We start from the raw sequence: 27,902 nt of genomic DNA, 5'->3' as shown, positions 1-27,902 counted from the left end.
GATGGGACCCCATTCAGAGTTTACAGTTTCACAAAAACAACATTATTAAGACTGTTGACATGCAGATAAAAAAAAATAAAAAATCCTCCCTGCCACACACTGAAGGGCACAGTCACAGTGAGTCACAATCTGATTTACATACATTAGACAACAGACAAATTGTGCAAATCATTATCATATAGAGGGGGATGTGACAGAGATGAACGAGGTTTGTTCTCAGCTGCTCCCTCGAGCAACCTGTGGAGGCCAAGATGGGGATCTTTGATTAAAGCACAGCGAGGCTGAGGGTTGAGAGATTCCCTGCTGTGAGGATTAAGTTGTAGGAGAGGTGAAGTTGTAGGTTACATTCCAGGCCTGTGGAAAACAAGTTGTACACATACACAGAAAAAAACGTGACTAATTGACTGTGGTAAAACCAACATACAGCTGTCACTCAGTAAAATGAATTTTAAATTAACAGCACAGTTCAGATATTTGTTTTTCCATGAGAGGATGTTATTTCCGCAGCAGGTGATTGTGAAATACATGGAAAAGAGAAAGTAATTATTTTTATCATTGATTATTCACACTTTTTGTTGAATATTGAATGAAAATATCAGCCACCATGAGTCACTGAATCTATCACTGGTTGTTTGTTTAAGGTGGTTTTAGTCATTTTGTTTAGTTAATTTAATGGTCTTCCTCCATGAGAATTCAAGTCAGTGAATTATTAACATGGAAACTGCAATTCGAAGTGTGTGCTAATAGAAACTGGCTGTTGGAGTTAAACCGTGTTCTTATAGTACTGATATCCATCCGGACAGGACAGTGACTGAATTACTTATTGTAAAACATCTTTAGTGGTTGCTGTCCAATTCATTGGTGATGAAAAATTAATAAATCGCATTTGAGAACCAGTCAACAAGCTGTATGTGCAGTTGTTCACCCAGATTATTAAGTAACATATACCATCCGAATCTCTTTGTTCATTTAGAAGCTGTAAGTGGAGGTGTCTTTCATCTGACATGCTTTAGCTTTAAAAACAGCTTTAAAAAACAAAATAATGCCAAATAAGTGGTTTTGTATTCTTTTTGTGGCAAGCACACCCCAACACGTGCACACACTCCCTTACACACACCTCAACAAATACACTGGCGTTCGGAGCCGTTGGACTGACGTTGACCTGTTGGAAAATGTGATCACCAATGCTATTTCAGAACCAGATGATATTCAAGACAGAAGACAATTTAAACCTGAAAGTATCCCTACATAAGAATTGGAAATGACATCAACATTAATTTTGAAGCAGTTATTTATTAAAATTGCTTCTAACCAATTTCTGGTGTTCAGAACACATGAAGAGTTCATTTGTGAAAACAGATAACTCCATCTTCACAAACCTTCAGAAACCCACTTTTCCATCATCTACCTGAGAAAATATCAATCAAACTTAAGTTATCTTTATTCTTGTCATGTAATTTCTACTGAGTCAAATCCACTCAATTTCAGTTTGATTGATATTATCTCAAGCAAACAACAAAAAAATATGTTTTCTGAAAATCTACAAAATTGACTTATCTGTTTTTGCAAATGAACTCTTCACATGCAGTTTTGGGGACAAGACAAAGCATTAAATTGTGTTGGAAATAAGAAAGCAGTATGTGCCAGATTAGAATTGAGTGTCCTCATTTGAATATATGAATAATGATTTCAAATTGAATGAAAAATAAATGAAAACTTGAACCAGCATCTAATTTTTGGAAACCTGCATCTTTGACCAGAGGGGAGGATATCAGAGTCATTCATAACAAACTCGTCTAGATTTTCTAATATGGATTTAGCTTTTCCATTTGATTTGTTGGCCAAACAAGGCTGTTGCACACAAACGCACCCAACAAATTACATAGAAGCTCACATTTGATTCTGTGATGGATTTGTAAAGTGACACCTTCACCTTACAACCATTGAAAACCTCAGCCAAAAATATTGTTGTGTTATCCTAAATTATGTGTACAAAAATAACATAAATAACAGTTGGTAGCACTGTTGCCTCGCAGCTAGAACGTTGCCGGTTCGCGTCCCGGTGGGGGCACCGGAATCTTTCTGCATTCTATCCGGGTTCCCCAGCTTCCTCCCACACAGTCCAAAACATGTTGAAGTTAATTGGTGATTCTAAATTGTCCGTAGGTGTGAATGTGAGTGTGCTTGGTTGTCTGTCTCTAAGTGTAGCCCTGTGATAGACTGGTGACCTGTCCAGGGTGTCCCCTGCCTTCGCCCTAAGTCGATGGATGGAACATATAATGCAGTATGTGTGCATATTACACAATACAAGTATGCTATGCACTGTAAAAAATTAAGTTTTTACCCATTTTTAACTGTTATCTCCCGGATTTTTCTGTTTCATAAACTTGCAGATAATAACCTGTAAAACCACAGGAAAAAAGTATTAATTTACACATTAGCCTTAAATAAACAGGTCAAGGTGGTAAATAATATCCACATCTAAAATCTGTATTTTTACAAGTAGTAAGTTGTGTAAATGTAAAATTAGACCCTTTTCTAATCACTATTTTACACGTAGTTGCTGATAAATAATTTTTTTAACTGTTATTCCCCACAGTTTGCAGTTTGCAGTTTGCAGTTTTTAACCCGAACCCTATCCCTATCGAGACAGATTTAAAAAACCTAACCCGAATAGTGATTTGATCTTTTCACAATATATTTAAATCTGCTAGCTATGTCATTATTTTATAGATTTTTGCCATTATTTTCACAGTTTTTAACATGACATGACATGACATGACATGACATGACATGATGTGATGATAAGTAATTAGCTGTTTTTCACGACTGGGTCAGAGGCCTCCAAAGTGATAAGCTTGCTAATTACAGTTGCAAGTGTGAGCTCTTGCTCTGTTGTTTATCTAAACGAAATTAGAAGGTAATTATATTTGTGAGACCTGTTTGGACTCGGTCTGTCTCTGCTTCTCTCTCCAGCTCTTGCTCGCTCCTCTGCTCTCTGCAAACAGTACATTATTAATGCTGGAAAGCGAGCCTCTCCAAACAAATCACATAGTGTAGCACCAGATACAATATTATTCATTTGATGTCAGCCACTTGTCAGGATGATTTGATTAAAAGTGCAGTTTATGAATTCAGCATCTGCTGCCACTTCCCAGTGCTGGTCTTCCTTTTTTTTTTTTTTTTTTTAAATCCTCCATCTTGTAGAGTGCCCATCCTGTTACTGAAAACATAATAACCACTGTTAAGGAAATATCTCAGTGGCAACGGCTGACAACCAACAACCATTTACAATTTTCACCAAAGCACATCATTATTTCATCAAACACTTTGGACCCCACTGAGAGTTTAAAAAGTCTGATAATGTAATTTTGGGGAACAGACATCTTTTTATATTCTATTATTTTTTAAATAAAATACAGTTTTTTGATAAGGACCTTTAAAAGTTTGCAGTATACAGAGCTTAGTGGTGGACAAACTGTTGTAATGACACTGTTCCTGAATTACTAAACATATCTGTACCTTTCCGTACTGTTGCTTGGGCCATTGTATGCACTGCCATCGATACAGCTGCTGTAAGGTAACAGCTATACATCGATAATCAACCCGCCCAGTTTTTCAGTCAAGAGTTAGCCGACTGTAATGGAGCGTACACCTGCTGATAATGAATCCTAACTTCGGCCAACATGAATGTTTGCAAAGGTATCAATGTCAGACAAATTCAGCATTTCTCATCAGCGTGGTCCGTGGTATTTTTACTTATTTGCTCAAAGTAGAAAAACTCATACATTAAATTTAAAATCAAGTGTAATACCATACAAACTCCACTTACAAGCTTTTGTTTGTGGAGAAAACCACTCGCTGTCTGTTAGGATGGTATTGGCTGTGTTTGGGAATCTCTTCATCATAAATCATATCAATCAAACATAATAAATTCTTGTTCTTAAAATGTTATTTAAGTTTGTAGATTGACATTTTTTTTCAAGTATGTTGCCTGTTTGAGTTTTATTATATCCAATTTAAAATATCTCTAAATGTATGATTTAGTAGTTCCCATCATAAAGACAAACTTTGGTTCCAGTTGGTCCCTAAAACTACATTTAATCCTTTCCTGAGCGAGTAAACTATCCCGTATGTGTAGTCTGAAAGAGCTGGTAATCCCTGTTTAGCTGAAATTACTCATGTGAGATGAATTTGTATCACGTAGCTACATGTTTGTTTTTCATCTATAAAATTTTCTCCCTTTTGGGATAAATCCTCTTGTGTAATAACATCTTTACTGACTTAAACCACAGCTAATCTGCCCTTTATTCACCCCATTTTTTTCTGTATTTAAGCACCAGAGATGCAGGAGAGGACATCTGTCCCTGTGCTGTCTGTGACGTAATGATGAGACACTTAAGGTCTGAGCTCCAACTTGGTAAAATGGGTCATGGCTGGATATTGGCATAATTACCCGTCATTGACCAAGCTGTCCTTGAGCAGGAAATGAATATTTCTCTATTATGTACAGGGTCAGCTGATGTGTCCTTCAGATTTAATACATGCCATCAGGATGGTGCAGACACACACAGGACACACTCGTTACTGTACACAAACAAACAAGCACGTACACAATCACATCAAGAGCGTCCAAAAACCTTCAGGAAAAGAAACCTCCTATTAATCAATAATAAGTGTGACAAACCACATCTTCAGTCTCCAAGTGTCAGTAATTGCTTTCAATAGAATGGCCTTGAAACTGATTCTGGTCCAGAGGCAGGGAGCAGCTTCCTCTTTATCCACTGGTCCACACCACAGACGGCACTGCAGCAAACCCAACTAGAACAAATCCATCACAAAAAACCTGAGCCTGTTAAGAACGACAATAATATTCCAAATATTCCATCCGTTCATTAAACAGATTGGTCCCACGGCTGCCTCCTGACCTCAAAGTTTCCTTTATTTCCTGTAACTATCCTTGAAGTCAACAGAGGATTTACAGGCAGGCAGCAGAGTAGGGAAGCCTTAAAGTAAAGCAAGACGTAATTTGGCATACACTTTGTAAGTCTTTTATTCAAGCTGCAGAAGTGCAATTTACAGTACAGTCTGTTTTTTTGTTGTTGTTGTTGTTTTTGTTTGACGGCTATTGTAAACAAATAGCAAATATTAGAACTTATTAGGCTACAGTAACAAAAGAAAGAAGAAAAAAATGTAATGAAAAGCATGTGCTTACAATAAATCAAAGTAAACAAAGGCAGTAATGTGGCGACAGCAGCTAGTTCAACCCAAAGCAGCCTATTACAATTACAAATTGGGCCTTTGAAAGTAATCTGCTGTGAAGTCCTACAAGTAAATGTCTGTTTTGCCTTAATGGCAGCATGAACATCTGTGTTGTATTTTCCTCATGTTGTTTTGGTTCTTTGCACTTGTAGAAATGGCTGGTGTGTTGACTTTCACAGATTCACATGTCTACCAAACTGTAGCAGGAGTCGTTTAGGGTTTTGCAATAGGCTTATACCAACAGGCAAGTGAAACTACGCTAAACATTTACTGTCTGTAGTCTGTTTCTAACTTAAAGCACCACTGAAACTTTATTAATAAAATCATAAAATTATCTGATGACCACACATCAGTCACGTTGCAAATAGACCTTTTTAATTAACCTTATTGATAAGAGCCCCAACAATGCTGGATTTTTTAGGGGGTTGATACCGATTTTAGCAATATTGTTCATACATATGTTGGAGTTATATTAAAAAGGGAAAATGGCAGGGTCACTGTTTATTAACTTTAAAGCAATGTATTTCACAAACTAGTCAGCAACTTTCTGTGAAGACACTATTTGACTCGCACCACCATCTGTTCAGCATACACGTACTCTGCTACATGTGATGCAGACGGTGCTGAGAACATTGCTGTCTGCTGGACAAACCATGAGATGACGCTATTTGAAAATGACTCCAAGCATCTTTTTCTGTATCATGGTCTGTAAAAGGAAGTTTTCATATTGGTGTGTATCAGACAACATATACTCTGATTCTGAAACATTTATAGTAGGCTCCATAGTGGGCTACTAGTAGCCCAATTTGGGCTATACTATATTGTTAATCCATTATTGTTTTTTGTTTTTTTTTACAATAACTTCTCCCTTCATCCTCCTCCAGGCCCCCCAGCTCGGTACTCTGATGGGCGTCTATCTGCCGTGCATCCAGAACATCTTCGGAGTGATCCTCTTCCTCAGGATGACCTGGTTGGTGGGAATCGGAGGTGTCATTGGGACTTTCGTCATCGTCTTCATGTGCTGTGCCACAGTGAGTGTTTCACAAGCTTTGATTTTACCTCTGGTTTGTTCTGAAAATCTAAACTTCACACATTGTGTAAAGAGTGACCTTAGTGGATAGCGGCATGTTATAGCACACGAGGCAACAGATGTGCAGTGCTAAAAGGTTCTGCAGCAGAAAAAGATAACAAATATTGTAATTATTAGCTTTGCTGAGAACACTAACGATTAAGGAGCTGCCACAGAATGTGTGGGAGACAGTTTGTACGAGTGTATGTTCGTATCATAGTTATTTTTATTTCTCTGTTTAGGTTAGGACTTTTACAGTCAATGCTGCAAATCAGTGTATATGACTTTTGCATTAATGTGATGCAAAACCTTGATTTGTCAGATATTTAATTCACTGGAAGAACCAAAACAGACATTGCTATCTGGGTATTTTGCCTGTAAATGATTCAACAATTTTTTAATGAAAAGTGGTCATCACATAGTTTTTCAGAGTCTGCAAATGACATTAGTCTTCTCAATAATTAGAATCAGCTCTGGCCTTTCTTACACAGGGAATCCATGTTAGCAATTTTCAAAACAAAGGGATGTAAAGATGATTTTCTTTGTTCCATTACAGATGATTTTTATTGACTCTTGTCGACAATATAAACTAAACTTAATTCCTGATGTACCAACCTACTAAAGACATAAATCTTTAAAACTTATTTGTACTTCTGTATTTCCTTAAAAGGCTCAGCCATTTCCCATGACAGCTGGGCACAGTACTTTTTGTTTTGTTTTGTTTTGTTTTGTTTTTTTTAAGCAAACACAGCTTCTCAAGCATTTAAGTGCATTTGTGGGGCATTTTTTTCAGCCTCAGGTTTGATGTACTATTGATCACTTACAGCAGCAAAGGTAGTGAAGCTCTGTGGCATGGAGGAATAAGTTGAATCAGCTCTAGAATACACAGACAATACTTGGTCAATTTATTATTTATAATTTGGTTATTTTGTGGCAGTTGCTCCCAAAAGAAAATGGAGGATATTAAGAGCCTTATCCTTGAACAATATTAACAGCAAACATGTACATCAGTACGTATGTGATTGCACTAAAACAAGCAGTTCTGAACCTTTATAGGAAATCTTACTAAGCATGTTAGCATAATGAATTTTTAAACTCAGCTTTAAGTAGAATTGGTTGACCTATTTTTTTTACCACTGATTTTCTACATCCAATATGTAGACCAGATCACTACAGCCTCTGAACACAAATAATACAAGTTTGATAGTTTCATTGTCTCTGGGAAATAGTATCTATTTTTACTTGCTAGACTACTGACCCTGTGTCAAACCCTGCAAAGCTGTATTAAGGCAGCATTTCAAGCATTTAATCCTGTTTGAGCCAGTTTGATCATACTGGCCATTACTAGAATGTAATGCTGCTGCAGCCAGAGTCATATGACATTCACTATGAAAGCTATCTTTAAAGATTTTCTACCAACCCAGGTTTCCTTTGATGTATGCAAAAAGAAGCTCCAGTTACATTTTACAGACACTACATGTTCAATCTGCACAGAGAAGAAAATAGATGGTGACACACTGTGATGTTCTCTGGTTCCCATTAATGTCAGTGCTACCAAGCTGCATTCATGTGTCAGAGCGACTTTGGACAAACACCCTGTCGTGGCCTCGAGATCCGGATTACAACAGACACTGTCCCACAGGATGGACGGCGCTGCTGTCAGTGATCTGAGTGGCTGCTACAAACTGATTGTGTTTGACTTGTTTCATGCATTTGATTGTCAGGAAACATATACTGTGCCTCTTCACTGAATGCCTAACATCGGATGTGTTCTTTAGAGACCACATCGACTTATTTTACCTGGAGTTCCTTCCTGTCGAATACACGACAGCGTCCTGTGTCAGAGCTTCACCGAGCATTAGAGCATTATTCAGTTTCCAGCGGGTAGTCCAATAAAAGCTCTCCTGATTTATCCTACAAGGAAGTTTAATTTAACCCGTGTGGTCTATCAGCTGTCAGAGCTGCGTGTATTTTCTGTAGTTTGCACTGTGCATTGTGGCAGGGCTGTATGTTGATGTGTCTGTGTGTTTGTGCAACCTAGATTTTCCTCTAGCACAGAGTGTATTTATAGAACAACCCCCTCAAATCCCAACCATAGCAAAGTTGCCTGCACAGACACACACTGCTTCCCAATCACGTTTCTCTGTGACAGTATAGTGAGGGTTTTGACACAACATGCGGTATGTTGTGTACTGTTTTTGTGTGAATTGTTGTACGTATTTGGAGACTGATGTAACATGTAAATGTATTGTTGAGAAAAATGGAATAGAGATATTCACCAATTGTAACTATAAACGTGGACACAATATCATCCAATAATGTTCCAGTCTTTATTTCCTGAAAGAGAAAAGGTTTTTATGAAGCTTCTGTAGAGAAAAAAAAATGGCACTCGGTTTTATGCTAAAAATAGCAGAGAGCGAGAGAAAAAAAAGCCTTAAAGATCAAAGCTTGTTCAGATTCAGTTTGACGGGAAGCCATGCAAATACACACAAACACACTTAAATTTCCTATGCTCCATTTCCTATGCTTACACACACATTAACATTAAAATGTCCTCACACGCGTACACCAGTGAATGTTTCAACTCTCAAAAAATTCATACACCTCTCACAGTTCCTCTCTCTCTCACACACACACAAACACACGCACACACACATTTCTTATCAGTCACACCGAGCTCATTGCAGAGCCCCGGGGCGATAAGCCTGAGCGTGAACGGTGTGTGAGAAACCCCCACCTCTCTTCTCCTGAGCTCCTTACGTAACACATAACCACCCAGACCTCCAGGGGTTGCCAGCAACACACCGGAGGAGCGTGTGTGTGTGTGTGTTTGTGTGTAGTTGCGTGTGTGCAGAGATCCTTTACCCCCCCCCCCCACCTGAGTGAAATCCACAGGACTTGAAGTGCAAAGGAATCACGCATGCTGTAGAGCTTGATAATATACAGCGTGACCCCATGTTTTATTCACATGATGGGATATCACTGACAGCGCCACTTTTCATTAGATGCTCAATCCCAGCTGCACATATCTGTAGCTGCTAAAGCCACCGTATTTTTTTTTTTTTTGTCACACAACATTTTGACAGAACATTAAAAAACGGTGGCTGTACTCTCTGGGACGTTTTGAAGATCATTATTCTATGAAAAATGTGCCTCCATGTGGAACAGCGCTGACACATTAGACCATTAACCATGAAATTATGCACACAACCAACCATTTCAAAAGTCCGTATATTACCGCAGACAGCGTTTCTCCGAGTATATTCAAACATATGCCGTGCGTGAGTGTTTTCATCCCAGATAATGAATGCGGGCTTGTCACCAAGATAAAATGAGGTTTAATATTCTCGATGGAAAGTCATCTGTTGTTTGGCCTTCCTCATTACTTCCAGGTCTTGAATCCAAATGCTGCGAGGGGAAGGGTGGTCTGCCCTCCGTCGTGACTCATTTAAATGCTAAGGATGCTTTTCTCCCTTCATGTCTTTCATTTTTTACCCTCATCTCTTTCGCTTCCTCAATTTCTCCAAGCCTTTTCTCATTTTACTGTCTCATTATTTCCCTTTCTCCTCCTCCTCTGTCTTGTGTTCTCCACCTCTCTCTCTCTCTCTCTCTCTCTCTCTCTCTCTCTCCTTCTCTCCTTCCACCTACCATCTCATTTTTGTCCTGCTTTGCTACCTCTTCGCTCCTCTCACACACAGCTGCATCTCGTCCTCTTGTGTTCAGTTTCTATCCCATCAGTCTGGAGGTAAAGAAATCCTCCTTCCATCTCCTTCATGTGACACTTTTGCCTTCCACGGTATAGATCCACGGGGATTTCAAGTGATAAACAGCTCACTGAAAATAGACTTCTGCTGTACCATTGTATGTGAATTGATGAAGTTGTACTTGACGAAACTATTCTGCATTTGTGTAATGAAGCATGCTAATGAAGCACGCTCTCAGGGCAGCGCAAAAGCTCCATTCCTGTCAAAACCAATTTCCGCTCAACTCCGAGGTCGACCAAAGGCCAAATCAGTTTGTCTGTAGCTTTGGGAAGAAACAGACCGAAAGTGTCCTTCGCAGTCAGCATTATGGTAGTGCATCATCTTGCCTACTTTTCTTAAAAATGAAAATTAGCTTTTTCTCCAAATGCATTCCTCAGGCTCATATGTAATCACGATGGCTTAGCAATTATTCAAGCTTTGCTGCCATTCAGAATGCCTTTGAAGGAAAACGTTTCCTTTGTCTGATATGTAAGCTGTGTGCTGTTGTACCTCATGTGGATGAGACAGATGGCGAGGCGGCATAATCTGACGTTGTCTGCTGGCATGCTTAGAAGCCAGAGGTCCTGTGGGTATATGTGAGTTTGGAGGCACTGACTCTAGGCTTTTATGGAGAAAGATAGCATTAGCAGAACCAGAGTACAGCAAACAGAGAATACTCTATCACGCAAACTCTCAAACCATCACAGTTTTAGGTTACCTGCATCGCCTGAAAGTGGGACGATAAAACAGGCCACAGGCTCTGGGTCAGTGGGAAAAAAGATGCTGCACATCCTGCCTGCTACAGCAGACCGCTGCTGCTTTTAGTGCCAGTCCACCAATCAGCTGCTGATTCAGATGAGAGAGCACTAGGAGCAGCAGTCGGGCTCTTTAGCTATCAACTGCCTGAACCGGAAAAAAAATGAAAGTAATAGAACGGTTTCTGTCTCAAATTCAGTTATTGGATCTCATGTACCTACTTTTGATTCTCTGTTTGAAGCAAGACCTTCTGACATCATTGCAAACTTTGCAGGACGGTCACAGCGATCTCTTGTGTTTTTGACAGCAGCTGATTGATGATGCTTGTTAATGTCCCTGTCTGCAGTGACGCCCAGAGGGTCATGTGAAATAAAACTAGGACACTGCTAAAAGTAAAGGTAAAGTGACCAAATGGGAGTTCACCCCCTCCCCAAAAAAATAAGAATCTCATCTGCTAGATGTATGTCACTGGTGGCACTCTGGTTAAAACAAAATGACATATGGACCACCAGGAGGTGACCAGAGAGTCAAAGTCAAATCGTCAACCTGACTGGAGACAGAATGTTGAGTTATGAGACGTCCAGGTTGTTACTGTGTCTGGAGCATGTTGTGGTCCACACAAACATGTCTTGCAGTTATCACTAAAAAAAACAAAAAAACAAACACAGACAAACTGATAATAACTGTTCGGCCTCGTTAGTTTCCATCCTTACGTCTGTCAAGCTTTCTGTTCTCACACAGCACATGATGCAGTCGACAGTGATAATACTGGCAGATTTACTGCTCTAAATTCTTAGTCATTTTTCAAGACTGTGGGATCTTGATTTCACACACAGGTAGACAAAAGCAGGCATCTCATGTCTTGCCAACTACTGCTGGTATTGCCAGCTGAAATCACAACTGTCACTACCACACTTAAATACCAGCTTTATCTATTTAGCGAGATAATTACAGATACCTCCATGAGCGCTGTTTGGAATAAAGAGCCAGTGAAAAGTCTTTAATATGCACTTGATGGTTGCCTAAATGATACTATGCTAAAAGACTAAAGCTCCATGTCCCAGGAAGAACAGTCTGTATCCTCACCAGCTGCCGCTCAATGCAGAAAACAGTGAAATAAAGGAGCTGCATTGTTTTTTTGTTTTTTGTTTTTTTGTGCTTGCTGCAGCTGAATACGTTTTTATTTTTGTTGTAACATATCCTTTGAATGTGTAAGTAAAATAAATGTATGATATATTTCAAAAGAAATGCTGTATTAGTAAGATATGCTAATATTTGCACTTCATATTACATCAGATAGACACAGTTTAATCCTTTCCTTACACTTCTGCTCGTGGTGTTGGGTTTGGACAGTCAGATTTATAATTGGATATTTGCTGCTCAAGATTTAATAAAGTGCTAATTATTACAACAAAGTGCCTATGTTAGGCAAAACAATATATAGCTGATCATACTTTCTTCTTTACTTTACCGTAATACAGACATATGCAATTTAGACTCATGCATTAACATTGTACAGTACATGCTCTTTGTACATTACTGTGACTTTATATGGACTCCTGCCGACAATTTAACCTTGCTTTGTTAATTCAGTCCAAGCAACACTTAATTCCTGATGTATTAATATTCTAAAGACAGAAATCTTGTGAAATTAGTCACATATACATGCAAGATTATATACATTCACTAATCCTATTTGACTGTACTACCAGTGTGAGTCGGATGAGTCCGTTGCTGGCTTTTGTTGCGTGGTGATTGAATGATTGGGTATGCGACCGACTACCTCTGCGTGGCTGCTGCCCACATCAGATAAAACACTTAAACAATTACTGTCTTATCTGCTGTGGTGGGAGAGAAGCTTGTGGCCTCATTATGACCAGATTAGAGAGAGGAACAGAGTCCCGCTCACTCTTCACTCCTGATCGTCAGTCCACCGGGCCCTCAGGTGACACTAACCACATTATGGTCTTCACAGAGACAGATGTAATGACAGTCAAACATAACCAACACAGTGTCCTGTGGCTGGAAATCAGCAGACTTTCTTCTATTGTAGGTGACACCTAAACAAAATTAGCATTAATAATGTGGAAAATGAGAACGGTAATGTGATTTTTTTCCTCGTGTCAAGGGAATGAAGTGCAAGAACACCACAGAAAATACACAGTGATTATTGTTACTGATCAGAATAATAAGAATCTGTTACACTATCAGTGTTATTTTTTTACTTTTCAGTGTTATTATGATTGTGGTGCATATTTTACCTTGAATTTTTCATTATAGATAACACACTGTAGCTGGTTATGATTGAAACTATACCCAGAATCACACAAAATACTCATCTTGCAAATGTGAAAGCTTTCTTAAATAGCAGAGGCTGAATCGGTGAGAATTGATATTTATTGTAAAAGGTTCTCTTTTGAAAATTGAAATAGTTACTTTAACAGTAAATTAACTTTAACAGGCAATTGCATAATACGATGGAAAAGTCAAAGGCAGTGAAGCAGTATTTATAGAAAAGTTAAAAAAGTAAAATAGTTAGAGCTGTTTTAGGAAAGGGCACTGATTTCTACCAGCCTGCTCTCACATCTCCTCCTCATACCTCTCTTTCTGTCGTTGTCTTTCATGTGAAGACAATGTTAAAGACACTCAAAATTCAACAGTAGCATTTGAAAGAAAAGTGAAATCTTAATACTTTGTACTGTCAAGCACACCATCTCTCTCTCTCTCTCTCTCTCTCTCTCTCTCTCTCTCTCTCTCTCTCTCTCTCTTTCCTCACTTTGTCATTTTTTATTCTGCTGGCCCATTCTTCCACTCACTGCATGCATCTGTCCCTCTCTTCCTCTGCAGGGCAGTCAGGCCGGGCTGTTTGTGTTACAGGCAACTGTGAGCTCCACTGTAGCATGCCCTTACATTTCTGATGGTGTTTTTTCTCCCACTCAATGCCAGAGTTGCATTAGAGTTGTCACTGGCTGTCTGAATGTGCTCTGACAGCTGTTGACAGGCCCTGTGGCATATTATTTATCTAATCAACAAGCGGGCAGCTGTAGCATTTAGCACAGCTGTAAATTGTTGTTGTCCCCACATACACTCTGATTTGATACAGGCTTTGTTACAGACCACAGGCCTGATGTTGTGATGAAGGACATCACTTAGAGGTAATGAAAATATGAGGAGTTTACTTCTAAAAGCAGTCAACTCACAAAAAAGTGGAAGTGGCTTTTACTTAATGGCGGAGGACATAACATTTAAACGATATATGATTTTTAGCCATGCCAGTGGCGTGGCTCTAGGAAAGGCAAAGCCAGTCGGCCTGTCCACGTCTTTGATCTCAACACAAAGAAAACACTGACTTTTCTTTCTGCACCACTGTGACATTCACATTTAAAATGTCTTGATAACTGTTGGCTGTGTTGCCATGAAATGCTTCACACATCCATGCCCCCTCAGGGTGAATTGTAATAGCTTTGGTAATCCCATAACTGCTCCTCTAGCTTTTTCATCAAGACAAACATTTAATGTGTCCAATTCTTGGAATCTTTGTTTTTCTTTAGTTACTTAGATGTCTGTTATAAATGTTGTTACAATTGTTTGGTCACATTATACATTGTCTACAGTTAAGGCAACAAATGTTACTTTCATATCTTTTTAAGGGCTGAAAATACAAGAAACAATCGGCATTTCATATTTACATTTTATGCAAAATTTGGTAAAAACGATTAATTTTTCCTGCTCTTCTGTCTTTTCCCCTCCCTCTCCGTGCAGACCATGCTGACTGCCATCTCGATGAGTGCCATCGCTACCAATGGAGTAGTGCCAGGTGGGTGAGCAGACGCCGGCACCACACAGTCATCACTGTTTGAGGCTGTCCGCTTCTAAATTTCTCTTTTCCCTGATTGCTTTTGGCACATTACGCTCAGCGCAGCTTGATATCTCCAGAAACATTAAAAGCTTTAGTCTGGGATCTTGTGCACTTTAACTTGTCGTCACGCAACACTATTTACACAAAATAAAGCCTCAGCCAAATGCCCGTCATGAAGATCTGAATGCGCATGTTCAGTGTCTGTATGTAGACGCGTTTATGTACACATGCAGTGTGGCTACATTTTATAATGTGGGCTTACATAGTAATGATGGCCTGCGTCTCACCAGTTGGTGTGCATGCAGCAGGGGTCAGAGCAAATTACAGGCTTGTAGAGAAGTGTGGAACTGTATGCCAATTATAACTGTCTCTGTTATAATAGGTGCCAGCCTTTATGCTGCTGCAAAGTGCTGATTAAGGTCTATTTATTTATGTTCACTTAATTTATTTACACACTCTTATTCACAAATGCACAAGTACTGTAGTAAGACACAATGATAAGAAAATGAGCCAAACAGCCAAAATTGCAACTATTGAAAAGAGGTGTGACAAAAGCAGAGCAATATAATTACACAAATGTTTTAAATAGTTTTTTTTATTATTGATCTACAAAAATGACTAGATTTTCTCCAAAATTATCTCATATCGGCTTTTCTTTGTTTTGAGATGGGCCTTTTGCTGATACCAGTAGATTCCCAAATTCAACAGTTGTTATACATCTGTTATGTTCTCTGGTAATAGGTAGCAATGAGAAATCACATACATACCTCCATTCAAACGCATTTCTGAGCATTTCTGTTAATTTTGCTGTGTTTCCTTGCAGCTGGAGGCTCCTACTACATGATATCCCGCTCTCTGGGCCCTGAATTTGGTGGAGCAGTGGGGATCTGTTTCTATCTGGGAACCACCTACGCTGGAGCCATGTACATCCTGGGGGCCATCGAGCTCCTCCTGGTAAGAAACATCCTCTAACAATGTTTGGATCTACTCCTCTCATTTTGTTTCTGTCAACATCAGGGCATCTGATTTTTCTTTTTAACTTAAAAAAAAAGCAAAGGATTTTTATGCCAGCCATTGACTATGCTAACAAAGTCAAAGAATCAGGAGGAATGTAATTTGAAAGAGCAAGTATTAGTGTCAAACAGCAAGCCCAGAGTCAGACACAACCAGTTAAGTGAACTTAGCCCAATATGTCCCAAGAAATCAGGGACTGCTTGGATGGTCACATGACTCATCACACAGTGACGCATTCCTCTGCGGGAGCTTTGCCTTTTTCTCAATGCATGTTTTAGGGGAGATTCCTGTTGTTCTGAGTGAGGATGAGATACTCTTGAAATCCATTTCAAGCTAATTCATCCATGTCTGTTGCTGATGATCTAAATGGAAAATGATGGAAGCTGGTAGATTAGTGGAGGGTGACCACTGAAATCACAGTGGGGTTTTTTTCTTCCCTGCAATGAACTCTCAAGCATCATATTTTGACAGTTTTGTCAAGGTGTCACACTCACAACTCCAGGAGGAGGTAGTAAGTGCAGAATATGACCCCTTAGATTAAATTATGATGGTAATACATAAAACATTTTGGCACCATGTTGCTCTGGTTCAAGCAAACGTGGAGCCAGTATTGGAAATGGTTCAGTGATTAAAGGCAAGGAGCCAAACAAAACGTAGCAGCACTGAGGTATTCAAAAATCAATCGCTGATACCTACTGGGAGTATAGCTATTCTTTCTTTCTTTCTTTCTTTCTTTCTGTCTTTCTTTCTTTCTTTCTTTCTTTCTTTCAGATAAAAGTATCATAAGGATTAAAATGTCTTTTTTAAGGGAGACCTGGCATGTTCTGAAAATCCCAATCACTTTTTTCACTTTATTATTCAATCTGACGTTGTTCTGATGTTAGCCACTTTATTTTAGGGATTCAGTGTTTTGTTTTGATTGTGGACAAAATGTTATGTTTAAGGGTGTCATGTCAGGCCCCAGTGATATTTTTCACCAATATTTGAAATTTCACCAAACAATTAAACGATTACTCAAAAAAATAACTGACTGACAATGAAAATAGTCATTAGTTGAAGCCCTTGTTTAACATTTGAATTATTGAGCTTTGGAAGTCTGGAGATTTACTGTTTTCCCCTGTTTGCAGTCTTCGTGTTAAGCCGAAATCAGTATGTTAAGTGTAGCTGGTGTAAGCCCTCATATCCATCTGTAACATGACTATTTCCATCAAATTTCACTCTTGACAATCCCAGACATATGTTCAACAGTTATTTCTGCAGCAGTGTTTCTATAACAACCTGTATCACTTGTTTGATGCCATCCAGGCTTGTCACTATTTTTGTTGCTCAGCAGCAAGAACACGATCCCCTTATTTTTAATCCCACCTACAAAGCTCTGATTGGCTCAATTTTTCTAATCAAGAAAACCAGCTGTCAATGAGCACTAGAGGTCTGCAACCAGCAAAAAGGAAAAATGAATCCCTCAACATACTGTATGCGCATAGATAGAAACATGCTACTTTTTCCAAACCAGCAGAATATGATGTTCTTATAATCCTTACACTGTGTTCCCATCCAAAGCATGAAACTTAGCATTGCCACATGTGTTTGTGAAAATGGAGTTCATCAGTTTATTTTCCTCCTCACTGTGCTTTGAAGATATTTTTTCTCACACTGTATGTTCTTCAACGTGAATTCTGAGCAGTTGATGAAATGAGGGGATCTTTCATCTCGATCTTCATTCTCCTCCTCCTCCTCCTCCTCCTCCTCCTCTGCCTTTTATACCACATTTCTTCCACTGCAGTCCCCCATGCTGCATGGAGTATTGGATAATTATGCAAATACTGCATTAGTGAGAGATCAAGACACTGGCGGAGTAACAAGACCATTCCTTGAAACAGCTCTCATCACTTTGGTCCACTGATATCAACATACAAGAGCGTGTGTGTGTGAGAGAGTTTTTAATTTTTTCGTTATTTTCTTACTGGATGCCTCTAATGGAAAAGCAGAGTTTGATCATGCCTGGAGGTTAATTCTGTCTTCTGGGTCAAAGCTGGCTTAGTTTCCATTGTAAAATAACAATCCCTGCAGAATTGTAAGGAGCGGATCTGGAGAAGGCTGATTTGAATATGTTTCATCCTTCCACCCAAGCCAAGAACACAAACTGATGCTGCTATTTTAGGAAGCATGAACAGTTCACTGTGAAGCAGGAGATTTGTTTGCCTAGTGATATGCTGTTCTTAGCATCAGATCAGCTTGCTCCAGCCAAAGGGCCAAAGTTAGCCACGACTTCCAGCTTGTTCCTCTCAGTTCTCTCGCTGCTCTTCATGGTGATTAAACTGTTTTGGGGTGGAAACTAAGTGATAAAGTTAAAAAAGGCAAGAAATCCCCATGCTTATGTAACAGGCCTGCCATGAATCATCTAAAGCTGATGACAGACACTGACAGGCTAATTAGGGGTTTACTGTTTTATATATGATGGGACTATTCTTAGATCGACCCGTAGTAAAAGTGAACATAATGGCAGTTAATTTCAAATATTAATACCATGCTTGAGTTCTTTAATTAAGCTGAGTTAAAATAGCAGCCAGTATTATGTGTGCTGCTTCAAGCTCCAGTAAAGGACAGTTAATGTGAGCATCACATGTTTTCACACTTCACAGTGTTGCCCTTCTCTATCACCTCATCTCTCACTCCCTTTCTCACCTTTTTCATTATATATCTTCTTTTTTATATATTAAATTCAGCAGTAAACAGTGAGCTAGAAGAGCAGATTTGTGACCTACAAGCTGCCCGTTTGAATCCCCAGACAGGCCAGGTAAAGTGAGGATGAGTAACACTCACACTCCCTAAACAACCACCACCATGATGCCCTTGAGCAACAATGAGATTGTATGGAACCTTTATGAGAAAAATGCAGGTGTGATTTCCCTGGATACAAAAAGGTAAAATAATAATATTTCTTCAATCCCTTTACTTCAGATCTACATAGCACCCAAAGCAGCCATCTTCCCCTTGGAGGGCCTGGAGGGTGCTGAGGCGGAGGCCGCCCTGCTGAATAACATGCGTGTTTATGGGACCATCCTGTTGACCTCCATGGCCACTGTGGTGTTTGTTGGCGTGAAGTACGTGAACAAGCTGGCCCTGGTGTTTCTGGCCTGCGTCATTCTCTCCATCCTGGCTGTCTACGCCGGGGTCATCAAGACCGGCATCGAGCCTCCTGACTTCCCGTAAGCAGCAAGACAATCCAACAGAATATAAACTGAGCCGCTAAGCATAACCAGAACCCAGACTACCACGCATCAGAGCACACATACTACTCATGTGGTGTAAGCTAATAAAGGAGAACACATAAATATATGCTATGTTGCAGAACATGTCACTGCATCACATAGATCAATTCATGGCGACGAGGCCAACTCCAAACTTAGAAGCCTTTATGTTTAACTTTCTAAGTAATTGTTTAAAATCAATCATTGTTATAAACCGCTCTTCCTGCTGGCTTGCTTCCATTCCTGCTCAGATTTTGTCCAAATGTACCCACTTATACATCCTGACTTGCATCAGTTTAGTGATTTGCCAGTTCAAAGACTTGAAAACTGAGCTAAATTTGAAAAGTGAATATTATTAAAAGATCACGTCATTGGTTTTATTTCAGCATGTAGGTCTGGTCCACTTCACACTGAAATATAAGGATTAAGATGCTGATTTATCAGCAGTTACATTCAACACTGTTCCACACACTTCAGCAGATTTTAAACCCAGGTGTCTAGATGTGTTTTCACCGTCATAAATCTCTAAATCAATGCTGTCTAGTGAGCCAGTGTTGTTTAAAGCTTTTTTTATCCTACTAAATCAGCTTAGTTACTTTTCAGATCTGTAGAGCTGTTGCATCACAAGTTACCAAACTGATCACAAAATTACATTACAAGCAGAATATAAGATTTTGTGTTTTACTATTACCAACTATTACAGAAGAAGCCAGTACAAATTGCTTACACCCAAACATGTTTTTTGTGCTTTTCTTTCTCACAGAGTGTGTCTCTTGGGAAACCGCACTTTAGTGTGGAAGACATTTGATGTTTGTGCCAAGACCATAGAAACAGCTAATGGGACAGTCACCACCCAGCTGTGGCGCATGTTCTGTGATTCACCTTTCCTCAATGCTACCTGCGACAAATACTTCGTCGCCAACAATGTGACTCAGATCCAGGGCATCCCCGGGGTCACCAGTGGAATCCTGGCAGGTTGGTTCATCCCTTTCTGCCAATGCATCATTTTCATACAGTGAACACACAAATGCTGTCTCTTGTTTTTGTTATGTTGCTGAGTCACTGAAAATTCACTGGTGGCGCTGGCATTTTCTCCCCCGAAATATTTTAATGCATTGTCATTGTCTTAAAACAAGTTTAGTATCTGTCGTGTTTAGCTCTGAGCTTGCTTTTCCCCCAAATGTCTTTTCTAAATAGGGAAACATAGCAATATCTCCAATATGCACAGCAGATTTGTTTTTCAGGGAAAGGGCAAAGAGGGGATTAACAGTAAAAAAAATTAAAAAAAATAAAAAGACCAATAAAGTTATTTAAGGAAAGTTGTTAAATTGCATTAGAATGTGTTTAAATGTCTTGTATATAAAAAGCAAATGTAAGCGTTATGCCACACAATGAAGCTCCATTTTCACAGTATTACAATTTCTGTCATATCACAACAGTTTCCTCAGTAGTTCATTATGTCAGGTTACATTTGAAGAGGTGCAATTCTCACTTTTTCTCAAATGGGAAGAAAAGCATCTGCTCTGACTATGCCATCAACATCACTTATTTCTCACTCCACCTACTGCACATGTGACTAGATGCTGCAAGATTAAACCTCCTCCTTTGGTGAAAGTCTTTCCAGGAAATTTAGATAATGATTTAGTTTCACGAAAACAAAGCAGGAGAAAGTAGCAGAACCCTTGAATTTCTTAGCCCTGGGCTTGCTGAAACCCCAGGCTACAGAAAGCCCAGAGCGATGGTAACCTTGCTTCGCTCTGTATTTAACAGCAATGAGGATTCACATATGAAAATCACAGGCCATGGTTGATACATTGCCCATAAAAAGTATTCTCTACTTTTCTTGTTTTGTTGTTTTACAACTTAGAATCAAAGTACATTTAATGCAGCCTTCTTGCACCCGTCAGCAAAATGGACCCTTTAATGTCACAGTTCATGAGACACTTTTAAAACTGACTGGCTGCTCAGTGATGGTTGTATTCTGTTAAATGAAATAGTATTGCAATATAGTTTATTTTGCATTTTAAAGTTGTAGTTATTTTAAATTGGTGTATATGTTTTCATTTTGACATTAAGTGTTCTTTCTCTGTTGATTAAATATCATGTTTCTGTTCTGTTTCACTGTCAAAACATTCTGCTACTGAAAAATATACTCCCGAAAAAAGCATGGGAACCACTTTGTAACAAAATCCACCAACTAGAACTCATTAATTAATATGTACTATCAGTTTAGTTGATATCTTTTTTTTTTTTTTTTAACTTCAAGACAGAGACATATTAGCTTTTTCCAGTTTCTGTACTCGACTAAGTCACTAGCTGTACGCTGTATTCAGAAAATACCCCTTCAGGATTGCATTGTCATTATACTACCTGCCCTTCATCGTCATAATCTCAGTGCCGCTGTTGATTTTTTGAAACCCCTCAAAATTCACAGTTTGCATGATATAGTGTTTGAACTTGAACTTTACCCAGTCCTCATGGTTTTATGAGCATCAGAATCTCTACAAAGCAGCTCTTGGAAAGCATTTATTTTGTGCTTATTGTAACATAATAGCATCAAACTAATCATGTACAAACAGTCACAGACTGATAAGTGGATAGCTGAGATGGGAATGTGGAGTGAGAACATGTTATGCACCGTTCTTTTTTATCTGTTTTGCTCTATATATGTGATTTACCTGATTGTGATTTGTCTATCCAGAGAACCTGTTTGGAACCTACTATGAGAAGGGCGACTTGATTGCCAAGACCAACGTGTACTCAGTGGAAGAGCAGGACGACCCTCTGACCAACGCTAACCGTTATGTGTTGGCTGACATCACCAGCTTCTTCACGCTGCTGGTTGGCATCTACTTCCCGTCTGTGACAGGTAAAAGCACCGACTGTCTTCTTAACTTATTTTTATCCTTCCGGCCTGTCGTCATTGAATTTTTAATTAACTCTGTACCTGTTTGGTTCCTTGGCTGATTTCATTGTTAGTCGTTTAAGAAACAGCAGCCGCCCTGCATTTCTGTGCGTGAATCTGTGATCATGATCTTGTTTGCCTCTCGACTATCTCCTCAGGGATCATGGCTGGATCCAACCGCTCTGGAGACCTGCGTGATGCCCAGAAATCAATCCCCATTGGAACCATTGCAGCCATCACCACCACTTCCACTGTCTGTATCCTCTCACTACTGTCCTCTGCTGGACATCATGGTGCACTGCAAAAAAAATATTTTAAAAAGTCTGACATTTAAACATTTGGAATAGTCAGTTTTGAATTATGCCTCTCACCTACATTTGGGGATAATGAACTTGAAGTGATATTTCAAAATGATTTGCTGACATGAGCTTCTGCCAAATGCTGTGAGTAAAGGTCAAGTGTACAAATTAAAAAATTTAACTAATCTACTCATGTTTTATGTTAGAATAATCCTAATTATGACCTTGTTTGGTGCTCTGCATCAATCCCACCCAGATCCTCACTCAAATGGTATTTTAAGCTCAGTGATGATATGTCAGGCAGCTATTCTAATTTTGGCAGGATTTGAAGCAATGATGGACTGAAGAGCTTTGCTTTGCTGCAGCAGCAAAAACACACTGATTGGCCTGCAGGGAGCCTCATAATTAAAGGTCACTATTTAAAATTCAGAAAAGCCACAACTGCTACAATACCAGTCGATTGGTCCAAAGCATGCCTGCATCATTCATGGGATATGCTGTTTGCCCTTTTTTTGAATAGTTACAACATGGCTTCTGAATTAGTTATGTGCCACTGATGATATCTTTTCTAAGTAAAGATCATATTCATATTTTTGAATACATTTTCGTCTCTAGAATTATTGACCAGATGTCTGCTATATGTGCTTTAACATAGTAGGCTGCTAATACTGTGTGTCTGTCCCACTAAAGCAGCCATCTTGAATGTCTTCCAATGTTTGCCGGAGTAATCGGCTTGGGGTCTACACAAATTTGATTAGGACTTTTAATCACATTACTGGACTGCCTATGCAATCGCAAGTTAATAAAGCTGAAGGATATTAGTTACAGTGTCACTGATCTCTGAGATATTACTCTGAACAAAATCGATTGGTGTCTTTCCTCAGTAAATATAGTTAACTGGTTTATCAAACAATTAAATGCTTTTTCAGAAGGAAAGGTTTATAACTTCATGATGGACTCCTGTCGATCACTGTAGAGGTGTCATCTTAGAATATACAAGCTGGCTAAACTAATAACAAATATCCACTCTGTGAAATAACTGCAATTTCCTGATCCACAACTGCTTAGACATGTCCAGTGTGATTCTGTTTGGTGCCTGCATCGAGGGTGTGGTCCTCAGGGACAAGTAAGTCCATCTTTGACAAGTTGTGACAACTCTTAAAATAGCAGATTATTCTTTTTAAAATGTGCTTTCATATCATGTTATATGACATGTAAATATAAGTAAATATCCTCTAAATAAGACGGTCTGTAAATCTCCTTTAGGTTCGGAGAGGGCGTACATGGGAACTTGGTGATTGGCACATTGGCTTGGCCATCACCGTGGGTGATCGTAATTGGCTCCTTCTTCTCTACCTGCGGGGCAGGCCTCCAAAGCTTGACAGGAGCTCCTCGCCTCCTGCAGGCCATTGCCAAGGACGGCATCGTGCCTGCACTTCGGGTCAGTCTGTCTCCTTTTTTCTTTTTTTAACATACCATCCTGAGTCGGCTGGAATAGGCTCCAGCCCCCCCGCGACCCTAGTCAGGATTAAGCGGTGTATAGATAGTGGATGGATGGATATCATCATAATGTTATGACTTAACATACTGGGAGAAATAGCACCTATGTTTAAGTAGCAGCAGTGATGATGTGTTGTCTGTGTTGTCTCTGCAGATCTTTGGCCATGGAAAGGCCAACGGAGAACCCACATGGTCCCTCCTACTGACAGCATGTATCTGCGAGAGCGGCATCCTCATTGCCTCCCTGGATGCAGTGGCTCCCATCCTCTCCATGTGAGAACTGAAACAAACACTCTCATTTTTTGCCATCTTTAAAACCCAACAGTGGGAGATTTCAGAGCAGCCAGTTACCCTGCTATTTTTTAATCGATTCAAATGCCAGATTTTGTTGGGCACAGGATTTAGTTCATCACAAAAAAGGACAGATCACTTTTTCTGCTTTGTATATAAATAACAGTAAATATCACTGATATTAGCATAACATACCCTGTGGATTGCATCTGATGATATAGCTGTTTTAAACTGAGCATCTGTACTTATGTGTGTCCTGCAGGTTCTTCCTCATGTGCTACATGTTTGTAAATCTGGCCTGTGCCCTCCAGACGCTGCTGCGGACTCCAAACTGGAGACCCCGCTTCAAGTTTTACCACTGGTCAGTCCAGCAGCTGCGACGAAAAAAAGAAGCTTAATGTTTGCAGTATAAATCAAACTTCTATTTTTAAATGTACCCCTTTCCGACTGCGTTTATCTCTCTATCCATCTCCACAGGGCTCTGTCCTTCTTGGGGATGAGCTTGTGTCTCACTCTAATGTTCCTCTGCTCCTGGTATTACGCCCTTGTCGCCATGGTAATTGCTGGCTCCATCTACAAGTATATTGAGTTCGCAGGGTAAGTTCTCAGCGCAACCCCAAGAGAGATTGGATTTGCTGGCTGCCTGTAACTGGCTTGCATACTGTATTTTGAGAGCACGTTGTTTGCAAGTCATCAGCACTGGTCATTTTTATAGTTGTTTCAATGTGGTTTTGGTTTTAGTTCCACTGACTGAGGCTCGTGTCTTATCAGAGATCATTTCTGGTGCAGGTGTAATATGAAGAGAAAAAGAAAAGAAGAGGGAAAAAAAACATTTTAGATTTATTTAGTTGGCAGATATTTAATATAACTGACTGTGATAAAGATTAGGAACAAAAACCGTGATGAGGACATCCCTACTTTTACCTGTGCTCTGTGACTTTCTAATAATAAACATTCCTGTCACTTTAAACAGAGGCTCTATCGTCTCTGGCGCAGACCCCTTGGTCCCCTGGGTCTGTGCCTGGTGGGCCTATAATGGAGTATGGTATTGAAGTGCTGAGTGACATTTACCAGTGATGCCTAAACTTTAATCACATTGCATTATGTCAAACTGTTGTCTGAAATTGGATTTATTTCGGTGGGGTGACTGTATTAATGCCACTTTCTAAATTTAGAACGAAACTGCAAAATTATTGTTCAGCTTTTGACTGACAAATATTGACTGGCACTCGTCTGTGTCACAGTGCAGAGAAAGAATGGGGTGATGGGATACGAGGTCTGTCTCTGAGCGCTGCACGTTATGCGCTCATGCGGCTGGAGGAAGGCCCACCACACACCAAGAACTGGAGGTATGACTGACACACACACACACAAACACACACAAGCTGTCCTGTTTTATCATGATTCCAATTAACATAGAAATTAACAACATGTCCGTACATGTTCAGTCATTCTCTCAGATAATGTGATGCTCCTTGTCATAGCTGTCAAGCAACAAGAACTGTTTGTGAATTCATATTAACACGTCAGCCTTTCATGCTATTTTTTTCTATTTCTCATTCCCAAAAAGGACTTTTACTTGTCCAACTCAGCCATTTCTTTTTTCCAGGCTTTGACTCTTCATCGCTCTCCCTGCTACTGTTTTCCTCATTTGTCTTCTTTTGCTTTTTTCTGCCCTGCACTTCCTCTCCTCTTTGCTCTCTTTAGGCCACAGTTGCTGGTGCTGGTTAGTACAGATGCAGAGCAAAATATTGAGCAACCTCGTCTGCTGTCTCTGACCAACCAGCTGAAGGCAGGCAAAGGTCTAACCATTGTTGGAACAGCTCTAGAGGGCACCTACCTGGAGAACTCTGAGCAGGCCCAGCGTGCAGAGCAGGTAGGACGCCTTTCACTATCTGAAGACACTTTTTAACACCTTACATTCTCAGAACATGAGAAATCTCTATACTATGTATCTTTGCAGCACATTGCATCACTTCACCAGCAAAGACCACAAATCTCTCACTGTCTAATTATAGCTTACTCTCTTTGAGACTTACCTGCTGACACAAACGCAAATTTTCTCTGCAGCTTACTAATTATTTACAATTATTTATTGACAGATTTCTAATTCACCGCATTTGTGTGAATTAGATGAAATTTGAAAATGTGAACATGAATAATAATGCAAATCCAAAAATATCACCGTAAATGTGTTTTTTTTATACATAGTCCAAACAAATTAGTCATTGATGAGATTATATGGATTTAAGAAATTGCTGTTTTAATACTTTTGTACATTGGTAACAGTTAGTTTGTTCCTTGTTTCTAGGCACTGCATAAATTGATGGAGACTGAGAAGGTGAAGGGCTTCTGTCAGGTGACCGTGTCTTCAAACCTGCGTGATGCGACATCCCATCTGCTCCAGGCCAGTGGGCTGGGAGGCCTGAAACATAACGCTGTACTGGTCAGCTGGCCACGCAACTGGAAGCAAGGAGACGAGCACCAGACCTGGAGAAACTTCATTGGTGGGTTACTGTGGAAAAAATGAAAAGATAATTGCATTCAAAAAGGCAAAAACCTCAAAGGTTTGGCTCCACCAAAAGGCTGCCTAAGGAAAGGTTTTCAGGTAGACTACTAGAATAGTGCTCCAATAGACATCACTTTAGCTAAAAACTGCAGGTTTCAAGCTCTTTTTATGTCCAGCTGGAACATCTCAGCGAGACAAAATTGCTACCAGCTCCAGCTTTTGAGTAGCTCATCCTGCTACTTAACCTCTCTGTTGAGGGGAAGAAGTCTGTAGAAATCTCCCTGGTAATATACTACACACGATGAAAGACAAGAAGGAAAATATATCCAAGCAGAAAAGCCTGTGCTGAAGAATTATTCAGCAGTAATAAAGACTCTGTGAAAGAGAAACACACCTACATTATTTACAATAACATAGATATAATACCTAATCATTCCCTTTGACATCAGCCACAGCCAGTTAGGTACAAAGAAAACCATTCAAAACAAAATTCAAGACACCTAAAACCTTCAGTAACAGTGTCTGCGATGAAGACAGTTTATAGATGTAACACCTCTTTGTATCTGTCCTTCTGATCTGCAGAGTTGGTCAGAGAAACAACCGCAGCTCACCTGGCTCTGCTTGTCCCGAAGAACATCTCGGCCTTCCCGTCCAATGGCGAGCGCTTCACTGAGGGTCACATTGACGTGTGGTGGATCGTCCACGATGGAGGCATGCTGATGCTGCTGCCCTTCCTTCTCCGCCAGCACAAGGTATTGTACAACAGTTACTTCTGCAAAAAAAAAGACAAAACTGGTGTTTATTACTTGTGCAGTGCAGGCAAGTAAGCTGGCAAAGTAAAGTGTGGATTCCCACTATCAGATCCAAATTGTATCAAAATTATATGAAGACATATTGAAAACTTCTTGTTCAGTCCTTACTTTTAATACTCTAAGCTGCAGGTCAGATGTCCTATTCAGTGCTTTTTTTATTTTGTTTGTTGCATCTGATCCGAATCAAGTTGTTTAAATTTAGCAACTGTCCCTAACCAGTAACATTTTCTAGGTAATATATACTACAGGTATTGTAGATTAGCTGTGGTACATGGTTTCACCACTTTTACTGGTTCATTCTTTAGTGACCAGAAGAGCTGTGCACCTTCGTGTTGCAAGCAGACAGCATTGTGGGGGTTTAGCTGATAACAGGACACCACGACAAACTCTTCTGTTAAGATTCATGACCTCCAGACCTCATGTAATAACTGAAGTTAGGATCATTTGGGACATCACTTTAGTATCACAATGGCTCATGTTACAGCTGCTTTTGTGGCCTGTGCTGCATGTTTGCAGCCTTGCCATAAATATCAGCCCCTGATGTATTTAAAGTGCATAAATCTATATTATCAATTAATGGTTTGGTTCTTTGGCTGCAGGGTGGCGCAGTTGGTAGCACTGTTGCCTCGCAG

General features: G+C 39.7%; 2 protein-coding genes across 4 annotated transcripts in view; both read left to right on the top strand.

Moving 5' to 3' along the window:
* Positions 1-27,902, top strand: part of LOC103356200 (adenosine receptor A1-like) — a 711,380-nt gene that overhangs the window by 140,827 nt on the left and 542,651 nt on the right. The window lies entirely within an intron of this gene.
* Positions 1-27,902, top strand: part of slc12a5a (solute carrier family 12 member 5a) — a 163,200-nt gene that overhangs the window by 128,100 nt on the left and 7,198 nt on the right. For all 3 annotated transcript variants that reach the window (XM_008279992.1, XM_008280008.1, XM_008280001.1), the window contains exons 4-19: positions 6,147-6,293; positions 14,593-14,647; positions 15,513-15,643; positions 18,665-18,912; positions 19,718-19,929; positions 21,656-21,823; positions 22,018-22,116; positions 23,227-23,284; positions 23,425-23,599; positions 23,813-23,931; positions 24,212-24,310; positions 24,427-24,546; positions 25,194-25,298; positions 25,657-25,825; positions 26,261-26,456; positions 27,041-27,210. In XM_008279992.1, the coding sequence (XP_008278214.1) occupies positions 6,147-6,293; positions 14,593-14,647; positions 15,513-15,643; positions 18,665-18,912; positions 19,718-19,929; positions 21,656-21,823; positions 22,018-22,116; positions 23,227-23,284; positions 23,425-23,599; positions 23,813-23,931; positions 24,212-24,310; positions 24,427-24,546; positions 25,194-25,298; positions 25,657-25,825; positions 26,261-26,456; positions 27,041-27,210 (2,271 nt within the window). The remainder of the gene's footprint in view (positions 1-6,146; positions 6,294-14,592; positions 14,648-15,512; positions 15,644-18,664; positions 18,913-19,717; positions 19,930-21,655; positions 21,824-22,017; positions 22,117-23,226; positions 23,285-23,424; positions 23,600-23,812; positions 23,932-24,211; positions 24,311-24,426; positions 24,547-25,193; positions 25,299-25,656; positions 25,826-26,260; positions 26,457-27,040; positions 27,211-27,902) is intronic.

Source organism: Stegastes partitus, unplaced genomic scaffold, assembly GCF_000690725.1.
Source record: "Stegastes partitus isolate 25-593 unplaced genomic scaffold, Stegastes_partitus-1.0.2 Scaffold5, whole genome shotgun sequence".
NCBI lineage: Eukaryota > Metazoa > Chordata > Actinopteri > Pomacentridae > Stegastes > Stegastes partitus.
This window is presented reverse-complemented; position numbering and strand designations above follow the sequence as displayed.